The 13,291-nt window shown below is 45.9% G+C and overlaps 3 protein-coding genes and 1 long non-coding RNA gene across 50 annotated transcripts in view; 2 read left to right on the top strand and 2 right to left on the bottom strand.

Annotated features, from left to right (window-relative positions):
• Positions 1–780: 780 nt before the first annotated feature.
• Positions 781–4,306, bottom strand: trappc1 (trafficking protein particle complex subunit 1). Its single transcript, XM_069724913.1, has 5 exons — positions 4,201–4,306; positions 3,666–3,764; positions 3,043–3,113; positions 2,832–2,970; positions 781–1,075 (listed from the first exon to the last, which is right to left on the bottom strand). The coding sequence occupies exons 2-5, from the start codon at positions 3,762–3,764 to the stop codon at positions 947–949; spliced, it is 438 nt and encodes a 145-aa protein (XP_069581014.1). The 5' UTR covers positions 4,201–4,306; the 3' UTR covers positions 781–946.
• Positions 4,307–4,415: 109 nt separating this feature from the next.
• psmb6 (proteasome 20S subunit beta 6) lies at positions 4,416–7,741 on the top strand. 45 transcript variants are annotated; one of them, XM_069724884.1, is made up of 10 exons: positions 5,087–5,206; positions 5,395–5,438; positions 5,503–5,654; positions 5,693–5,904; positions 5,945–5,992; positions 6,033–6,141; positions 6,596–6,661; positions 6,807–6,936; positions 7,283–7,427; positions 7,557–7,741. In XM_069724884.1, the coding sequence occupies exons 1-10, from the start codon at positions 5,164–5,166 to the stop codon at positions 7,682–7,684; spliced, it is 1,077 nt and encodes a 358-aa protein (XP_069580985.1). In that variant the 5' UTR covers positions 5,087–5,163; the 3' UTR covers positions 7,685–7,741. The 45 variants fall into 45 exon arrangements, with proteins under 45 accessions (XP_069581013.1, XP_069580966.1, XP_069580967.1 ...); XM_069724892.1 differs by having other exon boundaries at positions 5,088–5,206; positions 5,503–5,578; positions 5,623–5,654; positions 5,693–5,716; positions 5,777–6,141; XM_069724902.1 differs by having other exon boundaries at positions 5,088–5,206; positions 5,503–5,578; positions 5,623–5,670; positions 5,737–5,920; positions 5,989–6,141.
• LOC138636719 (uncharacterized) lies at positions 5,232–6,071 on the bottom strand. Of its 2 annotated transcripts, XR_011312320.1 has the most exons (7): positions 6,033–6,071; positions 5,945–5,992; positions 5,801–5,908; positions 5,693–5,760; positions 5,575–5,654; positions 5,395–5,506; positions 5,232–5,290 (listed from the first exon to the last, which is right to left on the bottom strand). It is a non-coding gene; the product is annotated as an uncharacterized lncRNA (long non-coding RNA). The 2 variants fall into 2 exon arrangements; XR_011312321.1 differs by having other exon boundaries at positions 5,897–5,992.
• A 3,140-nt stretch (positions 7,742–10,881) lies between the features above and the next one.
• The window catches only part of LOC138636720 (ephrin type-B receptor 4b-like), a 17,669-nt gene continuing 15,259 nt past the window's right edge, over positions 10,882–13,291 (top strand). For both annotated transcript variants that reach the window (XM_069724915.1, XM_069724916.1), the window contains exon 1: positions 10,882–11,590. In XM_069724915.1, the coding sequence (XP_069581016.1) occupies positions 11,479–11,590 (112 nt within the window). In that variant the 5' untranslated portion in view covers positions 10,882–11,478. The remainder of the gene's footprint in view (positions 11,591–13,291) is intronic.

The raw sequence follows: 13,291 nt of genomic DNA, 5'->3' as shown, positions 1-13,291 counted from the left end.
CTGTCCCACAGACCTGTCCACTCGTCCTCTTCCTGTCCACAGATGTCACTGACGAAGACCTTACAGGGACCTCGTCTTCCACACATGTCCGCGTGACAGATGTTGATGCCCTGAACGGGGACAAAAGACACGTCTCCTGGGTGTCCACAGTTTTTCCTTTTCCTGTCTCTAATCAGTCTCAATAAAAGAGGCATCATGAAACATCAAAATACTGCTCTGTGGGGACATGAGAGGACATCTCCTCGTCCTGCAGTTGTCTGTCCTGATGTTTTCAGACACTGTAATCTGTGGAAACATAATCTGTAATCCTACTGAAAAACATACTGACACACACACACACACACACACACGTTTTCTCTCTTCCTGTCTTTTAATGATATTATTAGATTGATTGCTGCTTCAGTTTAAGACCTGTTGCCTGCATTACCCACAATGCATCTCTCACAACTGACTCAGATTAGGATCAGGTTCAGGTTTAAAACTACTTCCTGTTGGATCATCAGAAGAAAAGTACTTCCTGTTAGAGGATCATCAGAATAAAAGTACTTCCTGTTAGAGGATCATCAGAATAAAAGTAACTTCCTGTTAGACGATCATCAGAGTCCTTCATGATCAATAGTGTAACGTATTGATTACTCTTCATCCTGATTTAAACTGATCACTGTAAATGTTTATTTTTATTTGTCAGAGCTGCAACTGAAGGAGTTCCTCATCCATCAATAATCAGTGTCCTGATTGATTGATTATTGATTGAAACCATAGTCAATAAAAACATCAGACTGATTTCAGATCAGTTTAATTTTGAAAACACAAAAATTGGATTCAAACATTAAATACAGCTCTGTGTGTGTGTGTATATATCAGTGTGTGTGTGTGTGTGTGTGTGTGTGTGTGTGTGTGTGTGTGTGTGTGTGTGTGTGTGTGTGTGTGTGTGTGTGTGTGTCCATCAGGCGGCACGGGGACTGTAGTACGGCAAAGATCTGATGAAGACGTCCAGTCGGCTGCTGAACAGTTCGCTGTCCAAACTGAGAGATGGAGGACAGACGGGGTTCTTCACTACCAGCTCCACATACAGCTGGGAGACAGAGGGTGGAGAGACAGACAGATAAATGACAGTGCTCAGATCCTTCACAATAAAAGCCTTCAGTAACAGTGTTTCTGTCCCTTCCTGTCATTTTAAATCAAACAACTGTTTGATTGGTCAGAAAAGAAGAGGCGGGAACCAGCAGGAGAGGGGAGGAGCTACTGGGGATCAGCAGGTTTCCAGCTGCAGCTTACAGGAAGTGACAGGAAACTGATCAGTGGAGAGATTTCCAAAATAATACCTCAACATTTCAAGTTAAAAGTCATCAAATTGAAATAAAGTTGTGTTTTTGATTAACGTTGAAAATTTACCAGAAAAAAGTGAAACAAATAAAATATATCAGTAAAATGATAAATGTACAAGAGTCTTAATGTGTGTTTGTGTTTGTATCTCTGTGTATCTCTGCGTGTATCTCTGTGTATCTCTGCGTGTATCTCTGTGTATCTCTGTGTATCTCTGTGTATCTCTGTGTGTATCTCTGTGTATCTCTGTGTGTATCTCTGTGTATCTCTGTGTATCTCTGCGTGTATCTCTGTGTATCTCTGTGTGTATCTCTGTGTATCTCTGTGTGTATCTCTGTGTATCTCTGTGTATCTCTGTGTATCTCTGTGTATCTCTGTGTGTATCTCTGTGTGTATCTCTGTGTATCTCTGTGTGTATCTCTGTGTGTATCTCTGTGTATCTCTGTGTGTATCTCTGTGTATCTCTGTGTGTATCTCTGTGTATCTCTGTGTATCTGTGTGTATCTGTGTATCTCTGTGTATCTCTGCATGTATCTCTGTGTATCTCTGTGTATCTCTGTGTATCTCTGTGTGTATCTCTGTGTATCTCTGTGTATCTCTGTGTGTATCTCTGTGTATCTCTGTGTATCTCTGCATGTATCTCTGTGTATCTCTGTGTATCTCTGTGTATCTCTGTGTGTATTCTCTGTGTGTATCTGTGTGTATCTCTGTGTATCTCTGTGTGTATTCTCTGTGTATCTCTGTGTATCTCTGTGTATCTCTGTGTATATCTGTGTATCTCTGCGTGTATCTCTGTGTATCTCTGTGTATATCTGCGTGTATCTCTGTGTGTATCTCTGTGTATCTCTGCGTGTATCTCTGTGTATCTGTGTGTATCTGTGTGTATCTCTGTGTATCTCTGTGTATCTCTGTGTGTGTCTCTGTGTATCTCTATGTGCATCTCTGTGTATATCTGTGTGTCTCTGTGTGTATCTCTGTGTATCTCTGTGTGTATCTCTGTGTATCTCTGTGTGTATCTCTGTGTATCTCTGCGTGTATCTCTGTGTATCTCTGTGTATCTCTGTGTATCTCTGTGTGTATCTCTGTGTATCTCTGTGTGTGTCTCTGTGTATATCTGTGTGTCTCTGTGTGTGTCTCTGTGTGTATCTCTGTGTGTATCTCTGTGTGTATCTCTGTGTATCTCTGTGTGTATCTCTGTGTATCTCTGTGTATCTCTGTGTGTGTCTCTGTGTATATCTGTGTGTCTCTGTGTGTGTCTCTGTGTGTATCTCTGTGTGTGTCTCTGTGTGTGTCTCTGTGTGTATCTCTGTGTGTATCTCTGTGTGTCTCTATGTATCTCTGTATCTTTGTGTATGTCTATGTGTCTCTCTGTCTCTATGTGTCTTTGTGTATCTCTGTGTGTCTCTCTGTCTCTATGTGTCTCTCTGTGTGTCTCTCTGTCTCTATGTGTCTCTCTGTGTCTCTCTCTGTCTCTATGTGTCTTTGTGTATCTCTGTGTGTCTCACGTTGCTGTAGATGTGCTGCAGTGTGTCTCTAGCGTTGGACACCGACAGGTCGGTGTTCAGAACAAACTTCAGTCCACTGGGAGTCTCGTAGTAATGAAGACGATATCTGCTGGTCTGAAAGGACAGGAAGCCGTCCTTCCTGAGGATAGACTAAGGACCACAGACAGGCAGACAGGCAGACAGGCAGACAGACAGGTGCTGTGAAGGATACATGTCCAGAGGAGACATCTTACTGACGAATGATCGGATGGAGAACAACATCCCGTACATCAGTTTAAACTCCTGCAGAAGACAGACAGGCAGAGAGAGAGACAGGCAGACCGACAGAGACAGACAGGCAGAGAGAGACACAGACAGACAGAGAGAGACAGACAGACAGACAAGAGAGAGACAGACAGACAGGCAGAGAGAGAGACAGACAGACAGACAAGAGAGAGAGACAGGCAGACAGGCAGAGAGAGACAGACAGACAGGCAGAGAGAGAGAGACAGGCAGACCGACAAAGAGAGGCAGACAGGCAGACAGACAGGCAGACCGACAGAGACAGACAGGCAGAGAGAGACACAGATACACAGACAGACAGAGAGAGAGACAGACAGACAGACAGGCAGAGAGAGAGACAGACAGACAGGCAGACAGAGTGAGACAGGCAGGCAGACACAGACAGATAGACAGACAGGCAGACACAGACAGACAGGCAGACAGAGTGAGACAGGCAGGCAGACACAGACAGATAGACAGACAGGCAGACAGACAGGCAGACAGACAGTTAAACCTCACACACTGATTCTGTTTTTCATTTCATCGTGTTTATTGATGAATTTGTGACGTCACCTCCTCCTTGGAGATCCCCGCCTGCTTCTTCCGGTTCCACTCGTTATAATACAGACAGTTTCCGTTTCGGTCGAATATGTACAAGTTATGAACTGTCATCTGAAACAGGTGGACAGACAGGTAGAGAGACAGACAGGTAAACGTCCTCTGAAACACAAACACCGACTTTAAACCACGAGCATCACATCAGAAATCAATAAGTCATAATGTGCTTCAGGTTAAACTAGTTAAACATTAGAATCCAAAGAGCCTTTTATTTATCTTCTATGACCGATATATTGATCAGGTATTGGGTTTTAAATATCTGGATTAAAACGGCCCATTTTTAAATGGAGTCTGGTTGTCCAGAAGACTCAGTCGAGACCAGACGGTCAGTAAATGAGCTCTTTATGAATTAAAACGACGTGATTACACGTCACTTAAATAAAATACTGATAATTAAAGCAATAAAGCTAAAAACCAAGATGAAATGTTTTAAACTAAGTGTGTAAAATCAAGTCTATCAGACATTTAAAGAATCGGCAGCAGTGTTTACCTTCGTTTCTTGTTTCTCTAGGACCCACTGCAGAGGTGTCCACTTACATGCCAGAACAACATTATTTTTGTGGGGTTTTAAAACGTTACATTGAAGTTTTTTTTAATGTAAAAAAACAAAGCCCGAAAACTAGTATATAACCCGATGACACAGAGGTGTGTATGAGTTTGTTTGTGACCTGCTAACTGCGGAAACTCTCAGCTCGGGCAGCTCGTCTCGTGCCCAGTTTTACAAACAGAGACAAGATGGCTGCCGCAGCACCAATGATGCCGTACTTTAACCAGCAAGTTTCTTCTAAAAACGACCTGGTCCCGGACTGGACTGACCAGGAAGTCAGCACTGGGGTGAGTCCAGGGTCCGTGGAACCGGTGTGGGCCGAGCCAGGCCCAGTTCTTTCCCGGTGGAGAGTTTTTACACTGCAAACAGGAGCTGAATGAGACGGCAGTTCTGCAGGAGCTAACGGCGGCAAACGCTCCTGCGGCCTCCTGATCCGTTAAACCAGAACCGGTCAACGTGATGGAACCGGAAGGACTGTGGTCATGGTGGACTGACCGTAGACGTATATAATTCATATATATCGGTAAATGTATCTACGGGTCTGACACTGCGTTTATAAGAAGCTTTCTAAGTGGCTAACGTTTGCTAATACTCATTCTTCCATTATCGGACACGTCTGTTATTCTTCGTATAGAATATAAATCTTGTCCGATATTGGACGCAGTGTGTCGCGAATAAAAGCTAACGGTCAACTCGGAGTCATTCAGCGGGTTTGTTTCTTATCAGCTCTCCGTGACAGTTATGCTAACACGATGTCTGTCTCGCTACCAACCTGTCTGTCTGTTCACCTGTCTGTCTGTCTCTCTACCTGTCTGTCTGTCAGACCACCATCATGGCGGTGGAGTATGATGGAGGAGTGGTGATCGGAGCCGACTCTCGCACCACCACAGGGTAAGAGTGGAGACGATGATTACCCTGAATGTAGGAAACACTGAGGTAACCTGTCTGTCTGTCTCTCTCCCCACCTGTCTGTTTGTCTGTCTGTCTCTCTCCCTCCCCACCTGTCTGTTTGTCTGTCTGTCTCCCCACCTGTCTGTCTGTCTGTCTGTCTCTCTCCCCACCTGTCTGTTTGTCTGTCTCTCTCCCTCCCCACCTGTCTGTCTGTCTCTCTGTCTGTCTGTCTGTCTCTCTCCCCACCTGTCTGTCTGTCTCCCCACCTGTCTGTCTCCCTCCCCGCCTGTCTGTCTGTCTCCCTCCCCACCTGTCTGTCTGTCTGTCTCCCCACCTGTCTGTCTCTCTCCCCACCTGTCTGTCTGTCTCCCTCCCCACCTGTCTGTCTGTCTCTCTCCCCACCTGTCTGTCTGTCTCTCTCCCCACCTGTCTGTCTGTCTCTCTCCCCACCTGTCTGTCTGTCTCTCTCCCCACCTGTCTGTCTGTCTGTCTCCCCACCTGTCTGTCTGTCTCTCTCCCCACCTCTGTCTGTCTCCCTCCCCACCTGTCTGTCTCTCCCCCCACCTGTCTGTCTGTCTCTCTCCCCACCTGTCTGTCTCTCCCCCCACCTGTCTCTCTCTCTCCCCACCTGTCTGTCTGTCTCCCTCCCCACCTGTCTGTCTGTCTCTCTCCCCACCTGTCTGTCTGTCTCTCTCCCCACCTGTCTGTCTGTCTCTCTCCCCACCTGTCTGTCTGTCTGTCTCCCCACCTGTCTGTCTGTCTCTCTCCCCACCTGTCTGTCTGTCTCCCTCCCCACCTGTCTGTCTCTCCCCCCACCTGTCTGTCTGTCTCTCTCCCCACCTGTCTGTCTCTCCCCCCACCTGTCTGTCTGTCTCCCTCCCCACCTGTCTGTCTGTCTGTCTCCCCACCTGTCTGTCTGTCTCTCAGAGCATACATCGCCAACAGAGTCACAGACAAACTGACTCCGATCCACGACCGGATCTTCTGCTGCAGGTCAGTTCCCCTTGAAACAGGAAGTCTGTTTGTTTACTGTTTGTTTACTTTTTGTTTACGGAATCCTTTCGGAACATTTCTAGAGGAACTTCTAAAGACGTTAATGGGAACTTTGAGAACTAAACTTAATTAGGAACGAAGGATTGTAAGTTGTTAAGTTCTAGAATCACAGGAACTTATTATGTTTTAAAAGCTTTATTTGGGACCGAAGAACCAAAGAACCACCAGCAGACCAGAACTATGTTGAAATCACCCCTGAAGAACCTTTTCAGAGAGGCCAGAACCTTTTTAATGGGAGCTGTTTGGAACCCGGAAACATTTGGAAAACTCAGAACTGTTTCATAAGAACTTTTTAAGAACCCAGGGACTCTTCCAGGATGTTGTTCAGGAGCTCCAGAACCTTTTCAGGGCTGCAGAATCACCTGCAGAAGTTCTGTTGTTCTGTCTGCTGCAGGTCCGGATCAGCAGCTGACACTCAGGCCATCGCTGACGTTGTCACCTATCAGCTGGGCTTCCACAGGTACCACACACACACACACACACACACACACACACACACACACACACACACACACACACACACACACACACACACACACGTCCGGTCCGGTCCGGTCCGGTCCTGTGTGCCTGAAACTCACCTGTGCGTGTGGTCCCGCCCCCAGCATCGAGCTGGACGAGCCCCCGTTGGTGGAGACGGCTGCCAATCTGTTCAGAGCTAGCTGCTACCGCTACAGAGAGGAGCTGACAGCCGGGATCCTGGTGGCCGGCTGGGACAGGAGGAAGGGGGGGCAGGTACTACACCTGTAGGACACCACCTGTAGTACACCTGTAGGACACCACCTGTAGGACACCTGCAGTACACTACCCGTAGGACACCACCTGTAGTACACCACCTGTAGTACACCACCTGTAGTACACCTGTAGGACACCACCTGTAGTACACCACCTGTAGTACACCTGTAGGACACCACCTGTAGGACACCTGTAGGACACCACCTGTAGGACACCACCCACCGTTATATGTTAATACATTTTTAGTGGCGTGTAAGCAGCAACATGACTCATAAAATGTCTGTTATCTGTGTGTGTGTGTGTGTGTGTGTGTGTGTGTGTGTGTGTGTGTGTGTTACCTGTCCAGGTGTACTGCGTTCCTATTGGTGGGATGTTGGTGAGACAGCCGGTGTCTGTGGGCGGCAGCGGCAGCTCCTACATCTACGGCTTCATGGACTCCAACTACAAACCAGGACTGAACAAAGACCAGTGTCTGGAGCTCACTGCTGCAGGTACTGCTGCCGCAAGGCATGCTGGGAGCTGGAGTCCTCTCTGGGCTACAAGCTCCACCCACACAGACTTTGATGTATGTTGTAGTCCTGTCTCTCACCTGTCTCTCACCTGTCTCCCACCTGTCTCAGCCCTGTCTCTGGCGATGGAGAGAGACGGCTCCAGCGGCGGTGTGGTGAGACTGGCCACCATCTCTGAGGAGGGGGTGGAGCGACGGGTGATTCTGGGGAACCAGCTGACCAAGTTCTCCACCCACTGAACCCGCCCTGTTCACCTGTGCTCACCTGTGTGTTGTGTTAATAAAGGTTCCACCTGGCTCCACCTGTCCTGGTCTTCTTCAGCTCACTGACCTCAGCAGCTTTGTTTTCAGGATGTTGGTGTAGTTCCCTGAGCGTCCAGCAGGTGGCGACGGAGACACATCGCTGCAGGTTTACCAGCGCTGTGGGGACATTTACACCATCCTCACTAATATTAATAATGTAATATAATATAGTACAGTATACAATAATGTAATGTAAGTCAACATTCTCCTGATCAGATATTTAAGTATCATTTAAACACAGTACTTTGTCTTCTGTTGCAGTACTTCTACAGTTTCAGTACTTTGTCTTCTGTTGCAGTACTTTTACAGTTTCAGTACTTTGTCTTCGGTACTGCAGTACTTCTACAGTTTCAGTACTTTGTCTTCTGTTGCAGTACTTCTACAGTTTCAGTACTTTAGATTCTGTTGCAGTACTTCTACAGTTTCAGTACTTTGTCTTCTGTTGCAGTACTTCTACAGTTTCAGTACTTTAGATTCTGTTGCAGTACTTCTACAGTTTCAGTACTTTAGATTCTGTTGCAGTACTTCTACAGCTTCAGTACTTTAGATTCTGTTGCAATACTTCTACAGTTTCAGTACTTTGGATTCTGTTGCAGTACTGTGGATTCTGTTGCAGTACTTCTACAGTTTCAGTACTTTGGATTCTGTTGCAGTACTTCTACAGTTTCAGTACTTTAGATTCTGTTGCAGTACTTCTACAGCTTCAGTACTTTGGATTCTGTTGCAGTACTTCTACAGTTTCAGTACTTTAGATTCTGTTGCAGTACTTCTACAGTTTCAGTACTTTGGATTCTGTTGCAGTACTTCTACAGTTTCAGTACTTTAGATTCTGTTGCAGTACTTCTACAGCTTCAGTACTTTGGATTCTGTTGCAGTACTTCTACAGTTTCAGTACTTTGGATTCTGTTGCAGTACTTCTACAGCTTCAGTACTTTGGATTCTGTTGCAGTACTTTGGATTCTGTTGCAGTACTTCTACAGTTTCAGTACTTTAGATTCTGTTGCAGTACTTTGGATTCTGTTGCAGTACTTTAGATTCTGTTGCAATACTTCTACAGTTTCAGTACTTTGGATTCTGTTGCAGTACTGTGGATTCTGTTGCAGTACTTCTACAGTTTCAGTACTTTGGATTCTGTTGCAGTACTTCTACAGTTTCAGTACTTTAGATTCTGTTGCAGTACTTCTACAGCTTCAGTACTTTGGATTCTGTTGCAGTACTTTGGATTCTGTTGCAGTACTTCTACAGTTTCAGTACTTTAGATTCTGTTGCAGTACTTTGGATTATGTTGCAGTACTTTAGATTCTGTTGCAATACTTCTACAGATTCAGTACTTTGGATTCTGTTGCAGTACTGTGGATTCTGTTGCAGTACTTCTACAGTTTCAGTACTTTGGATTCTGTTGCAGTACTTCTACAGTTTCAGTACTTTAGATTCTGTTGCAGTACTTCTACAGCTTCAGTACTTTGGATTCTGTTGCAGTACTTCTACAGTTTCAGTACTTTAGATTCTGTTGCAGTACTTCTACAGTTTCAGTACTTTAGATTCTGTTGCAGTACTTCTACAGCTTCAGTACTTTGGATTCTGTTGCAGTACTTTGGATTCTGTTGCAGTACTTCTACAGTTTCAGTACTTTAGATTCTGTTGCAGTACTTTGGATTCTGTTGCAGTACTTTAGATTCTGTTGCAATACTTCTACAGTTTCAGTACTTTGGATTCTGTTGCAGTACTGTGGATTCTGTTGCAGTACTTCTACAGTTTCAGTACTTTGTTTCAGTACTTTAGATTCTGTTGCAGTACTTCTACAGTTTCAGTACTTTAGATTCTGTTGCAGTACTTCTACAGCTTCAGTACTTTGGATTCTGTTGCAGTACTTCTACAGTTTCAGTACTTTGGATTCTGTTGCAGTACTTCTACAGCTTCAGTACTTTGGATTCTGTTGCAGTACTTTGGATTCTGTTGCAGTACTTCTACAGTTTCAGTACTTTAGATTCTGTTGCAGTACTTTGGATTCTGTTGCAGTACTTTAGATTCTGTTGCAATACTTCTACAGTTTCAGTACTTTGGATTCTGTTGCAGTACTGTGGATTCTGTTGCAGTACTTCTACAGTTTCAGTACTTTGGATTCTGTTGCAGTACTTCTACAGTTTCAGTACTTTAGATTCTGTTGCAGTACTTCTACAGTTTCAGTACTTTAGATTCTGTTGCAGTACTTCTACAGTTTCAGTACTTTAGATTCTGTTGCAGTACTTCTACAGTTTCAGTACTTCATTGAACGTCTGCGTCGGCTGACTGATGAGTTTTGTAGATTGAGATCCATGAAGAGCTGCCGGTTGTGAATGATGGAGGTCCAGGTTCACTCACAGGTTCAGTTTACACAAGTCACATCGGAGCATTCACACAAATCCGGTTTGAATCTGATGGAGGCGGAGCTATCACCTGTCTGTCAAACCTCTCTTCTTCCTCTCTTCCTGTCGTCTCAGTGTTTGACAGTTAGATGCCAGTTTCTCACAATTCACCTCTGTTCACCATCACATCCACCCCCCCCCCCCACACACACATCCCCACTCCCTCTTTTGTTGTTTGACACCTCAGCCTCCAGAGAACAGAAACGGGCGGGTGGTGGTGGTGGTGGTGGTGGTGGTGGGGGGGGGGGGGGGTCACCTGACACCTGTCTTTTGTCCTGTTCACACCTGAAAAGGACCCGATGATACAAAAAGACTGCTCTTCATCCTCCTCCTCCTCTTTATCATCTTCATCCTCCTCTTCCCCCCTAGGACTGAGGAGTCCGTGTAGGACTGAAGATTGTATAATTAGTATAAATATATTTTTTTATAATATTTATTATAAAATAGTAAATAATCAACTGTTTTTTTTTCTACTTTAACTTTGATTTCAACTTTTAAAACCTTTTTTTTATTATTCCTTTTGTCTGCGTTATCAAACAGACATGCGCAGAGCGACAAACAGCTTTTCTCCACATTCCTTCACTGCCTGTCAATCAGCCCCGCTCTCTCGGGACTGACACACCGCTCGGCCAATCACAGACTCCATGCAGGCGGGGCCTGGTGTTGAGTGGGCGGGGCCTGAAAACTTTGCGCTTTTGTCTGAACTTTTTTCTGCAGCTTTCAGCTGGAAAACAGAACCGGGACCTCCGGTGGGCTCGGCAGCTCCCAGCGCGTGGTCTACCTGTGTGTGCTTTACCTGTGTGTGTCTGTGTGTTTTTATGTGTGTGTGAGTGTGTGTGTGTGTTTTATGTGTGTCGGGACCCGTTCCTTTATCCTCCACCTTCCAGCGGTCTCACCGACTCTTCTCCGCTGGTCAGGCCGCCGCTCAGAGCTCCTCTTTCGGCCTCGGAGCAGCCTCAGCCCGCTGCTCGGTGCTGGAGCACAGACGAGGAGAGGAGTCGGACCGAGGAGCTGAGGGGGAGTCCGGGGAGGAGGAGGTCGGAGGGGCCCGGAGGAGGAGAAGGAGGACTTCAGCTTGTTTTTTTAACCCTAGTTTCAGGTTTTTCGGTTCCAGGTTTCAGCCTCCATCTTGGAGACAGAAGGATAAGGATGAAGGACTTCCGTCTCTCGGATCAATAACTGACTTTATTCACTTCTGGAGGTTTGGTTGTTGTTTTTTTTTCTATTTCTACTTTTTGGGCTCCAATGAGGCGCGCGCGGCCGGCCGGGAGCGCGCCCAGCTGACGTCAGTGATCAATAGCAGTGATCGGGACTGATCTGGATCTGATGGAGAGCCGGAGCGGCCGGCGGGCCCCCGCGGCCCCGGGACGGACCTCCTCCTGCGGGCTGCTGATGCTCCTCCTCCTGCTGCTGCTGCGCTGCTGCTCCGCGGAGGAAGGTGAGTCCTGATCGATCAGTCTGATCAGCCTGCTGACGTCATCATCGATCAATCAGCTGATCAGGTCTGTGAGTGATCGATGTTTACCGACAGCTCAATCAACAGGAGATGACGTCATAGTTTCAAACTTGACTGGTCTTCAGGTTGTCAATCATTAAAATTTTCTGAACACATGAAACTATTTAAGATTAATCAATAATAATTAATCAATACTTTCTGTCATGACCAGTGAGGAAGAACATTTTTTTTATTTAAAATTAAATTCCTCATTATTTATTTTAATTAAAGTCTTTGTTCAAATCAAAACATTTGATTTAGTTGAATTTCAAACTGTTTAGGGTTGATTGATTAAAAAGTTAAATGACCCCCTTTGTCCCACGTTGTCTCACGTTGTCCCACGATGTCTCACGTTGTCCCACGTTATCCCACGTTGTCCCACTTTTGTCACCTGTCAGTGAACTGATCGATAAACTGCAGTCTGATTGATGATCAATACTTCTGTCTGCAGAACCTCAGAGAACATGAAGAGCTCTGATTGGTCAGTTTGTCTTTTAATAATGAATGTACTGTTTTTAACCCTTTAGAGGTCCTTAAAGGATCTTTAAAGGTTCTTTAAAGGATCTTTAAGGGTTCTTTAAAGGATCTTTAAGGGTTCTTTAAGGGTTCTTTAAAGGATTTTTAAAGGATCTTTAAGGGTTCTTTAAAGGATCTTTAAGGGTTCTTTAAAGGATCTTTAAAGGATCTTTAAGGGTTCTTTGGCTGCAGAGATAGAGGAGAGATTGATAAGTGAGCAGGTCGTCAGGGTGGTTAGATTTTCTACATTTCCTTTCTGATGCTCTCATAGAGGAGGAGGACAGAGAGGAGGAGGACAGAGACAATCAAGAGAGGAAGACAGAGTAGAAAGGAGAGTGTCTGTGGCTGAGTTAGGATGCATGAGGGAGAAAGAGTCAGTTGAAGGGAGGGCAGATAAAACAGAGGAGTGAGAGAGGAGGAGGGAGAGGAGGGAGAGAGGAGAGAGACAGGAGGGGAGAGGAGGGAGAGAGGAGGGGAGAGGAGGGAGAGAGGAGGAGTGAGAGAGGAGGGAGAGAGGAGAGAGACAGGAGGGGAGAGGAGGGAGAGAGGAGGAGTGAGAGAGGAGGGAGAGAGGAGAGAGACAGGAGGGGAGAGGAGGGAGAGAGGAGGGAGAGGAGGAGTGAATGCTGTGACGGACAGGTCCAAAGTCTGTTGATGTGGTCAGGTTGTCAGTTAGAGAGAGTCAGAGATAAAGAAGTGGTCGGAGACATGAAGTGGAGTTACAGTGAGGTTAGATGTGGAGCAGTTTCTGGTGAAATATAGTCCAGGTGGTTCCAACCTTTGTGAGGAGGAGGGGAAGGACTGAGGGAGACAGCAAAGGAAGACAGGAAGAGCACCAGGTCAGATGACTTGTCAGTCTGGATGTCAAAGTCACCCAGAAGGACAAGTGGAGGACCATGTTCTGGGACGTTTGACAGGAGGACGTCTAATTCGTCCAAGAAATCTCCTAAAGGACCTGGAGGACGGTAGAGGACAACAATGTTTAATTGTCCCGGATGAGAAACTGTCACAGCATGAAACTCGAGAGACAGTGAGGTAGGAAGTGGAAGTGGGTAAAGAGAAAACCTCCATTTAGGGAGATGAGTAGACCTGTACCTCCTCCCCTCCTCCCCCTACCAGTGGGTCTGG

This window comes from Brachyistius frenatus, unplaced genomic scaffold (genome assembly GCF_029030835.1).
Source record: "Brachyistius frenatus isolate BFR_SWC_R1_liver_20210118 unplaced genomic scaffold, ASM2903083v1 Contig_401, whole genome shotgun sequence".
NCBI classification, from domain to species: domain Eukaryota; kingdom Metazoa; phylum Chordata; class Actinopteri; family Embiotocidae; genus Brachyistius; species Brachyistius frenatus.
The sequence above is the reverse complement of the archived record's forward strand: the minus strand, read 5'-3'. Positions and strand labels throughout refer to the sequence as shown.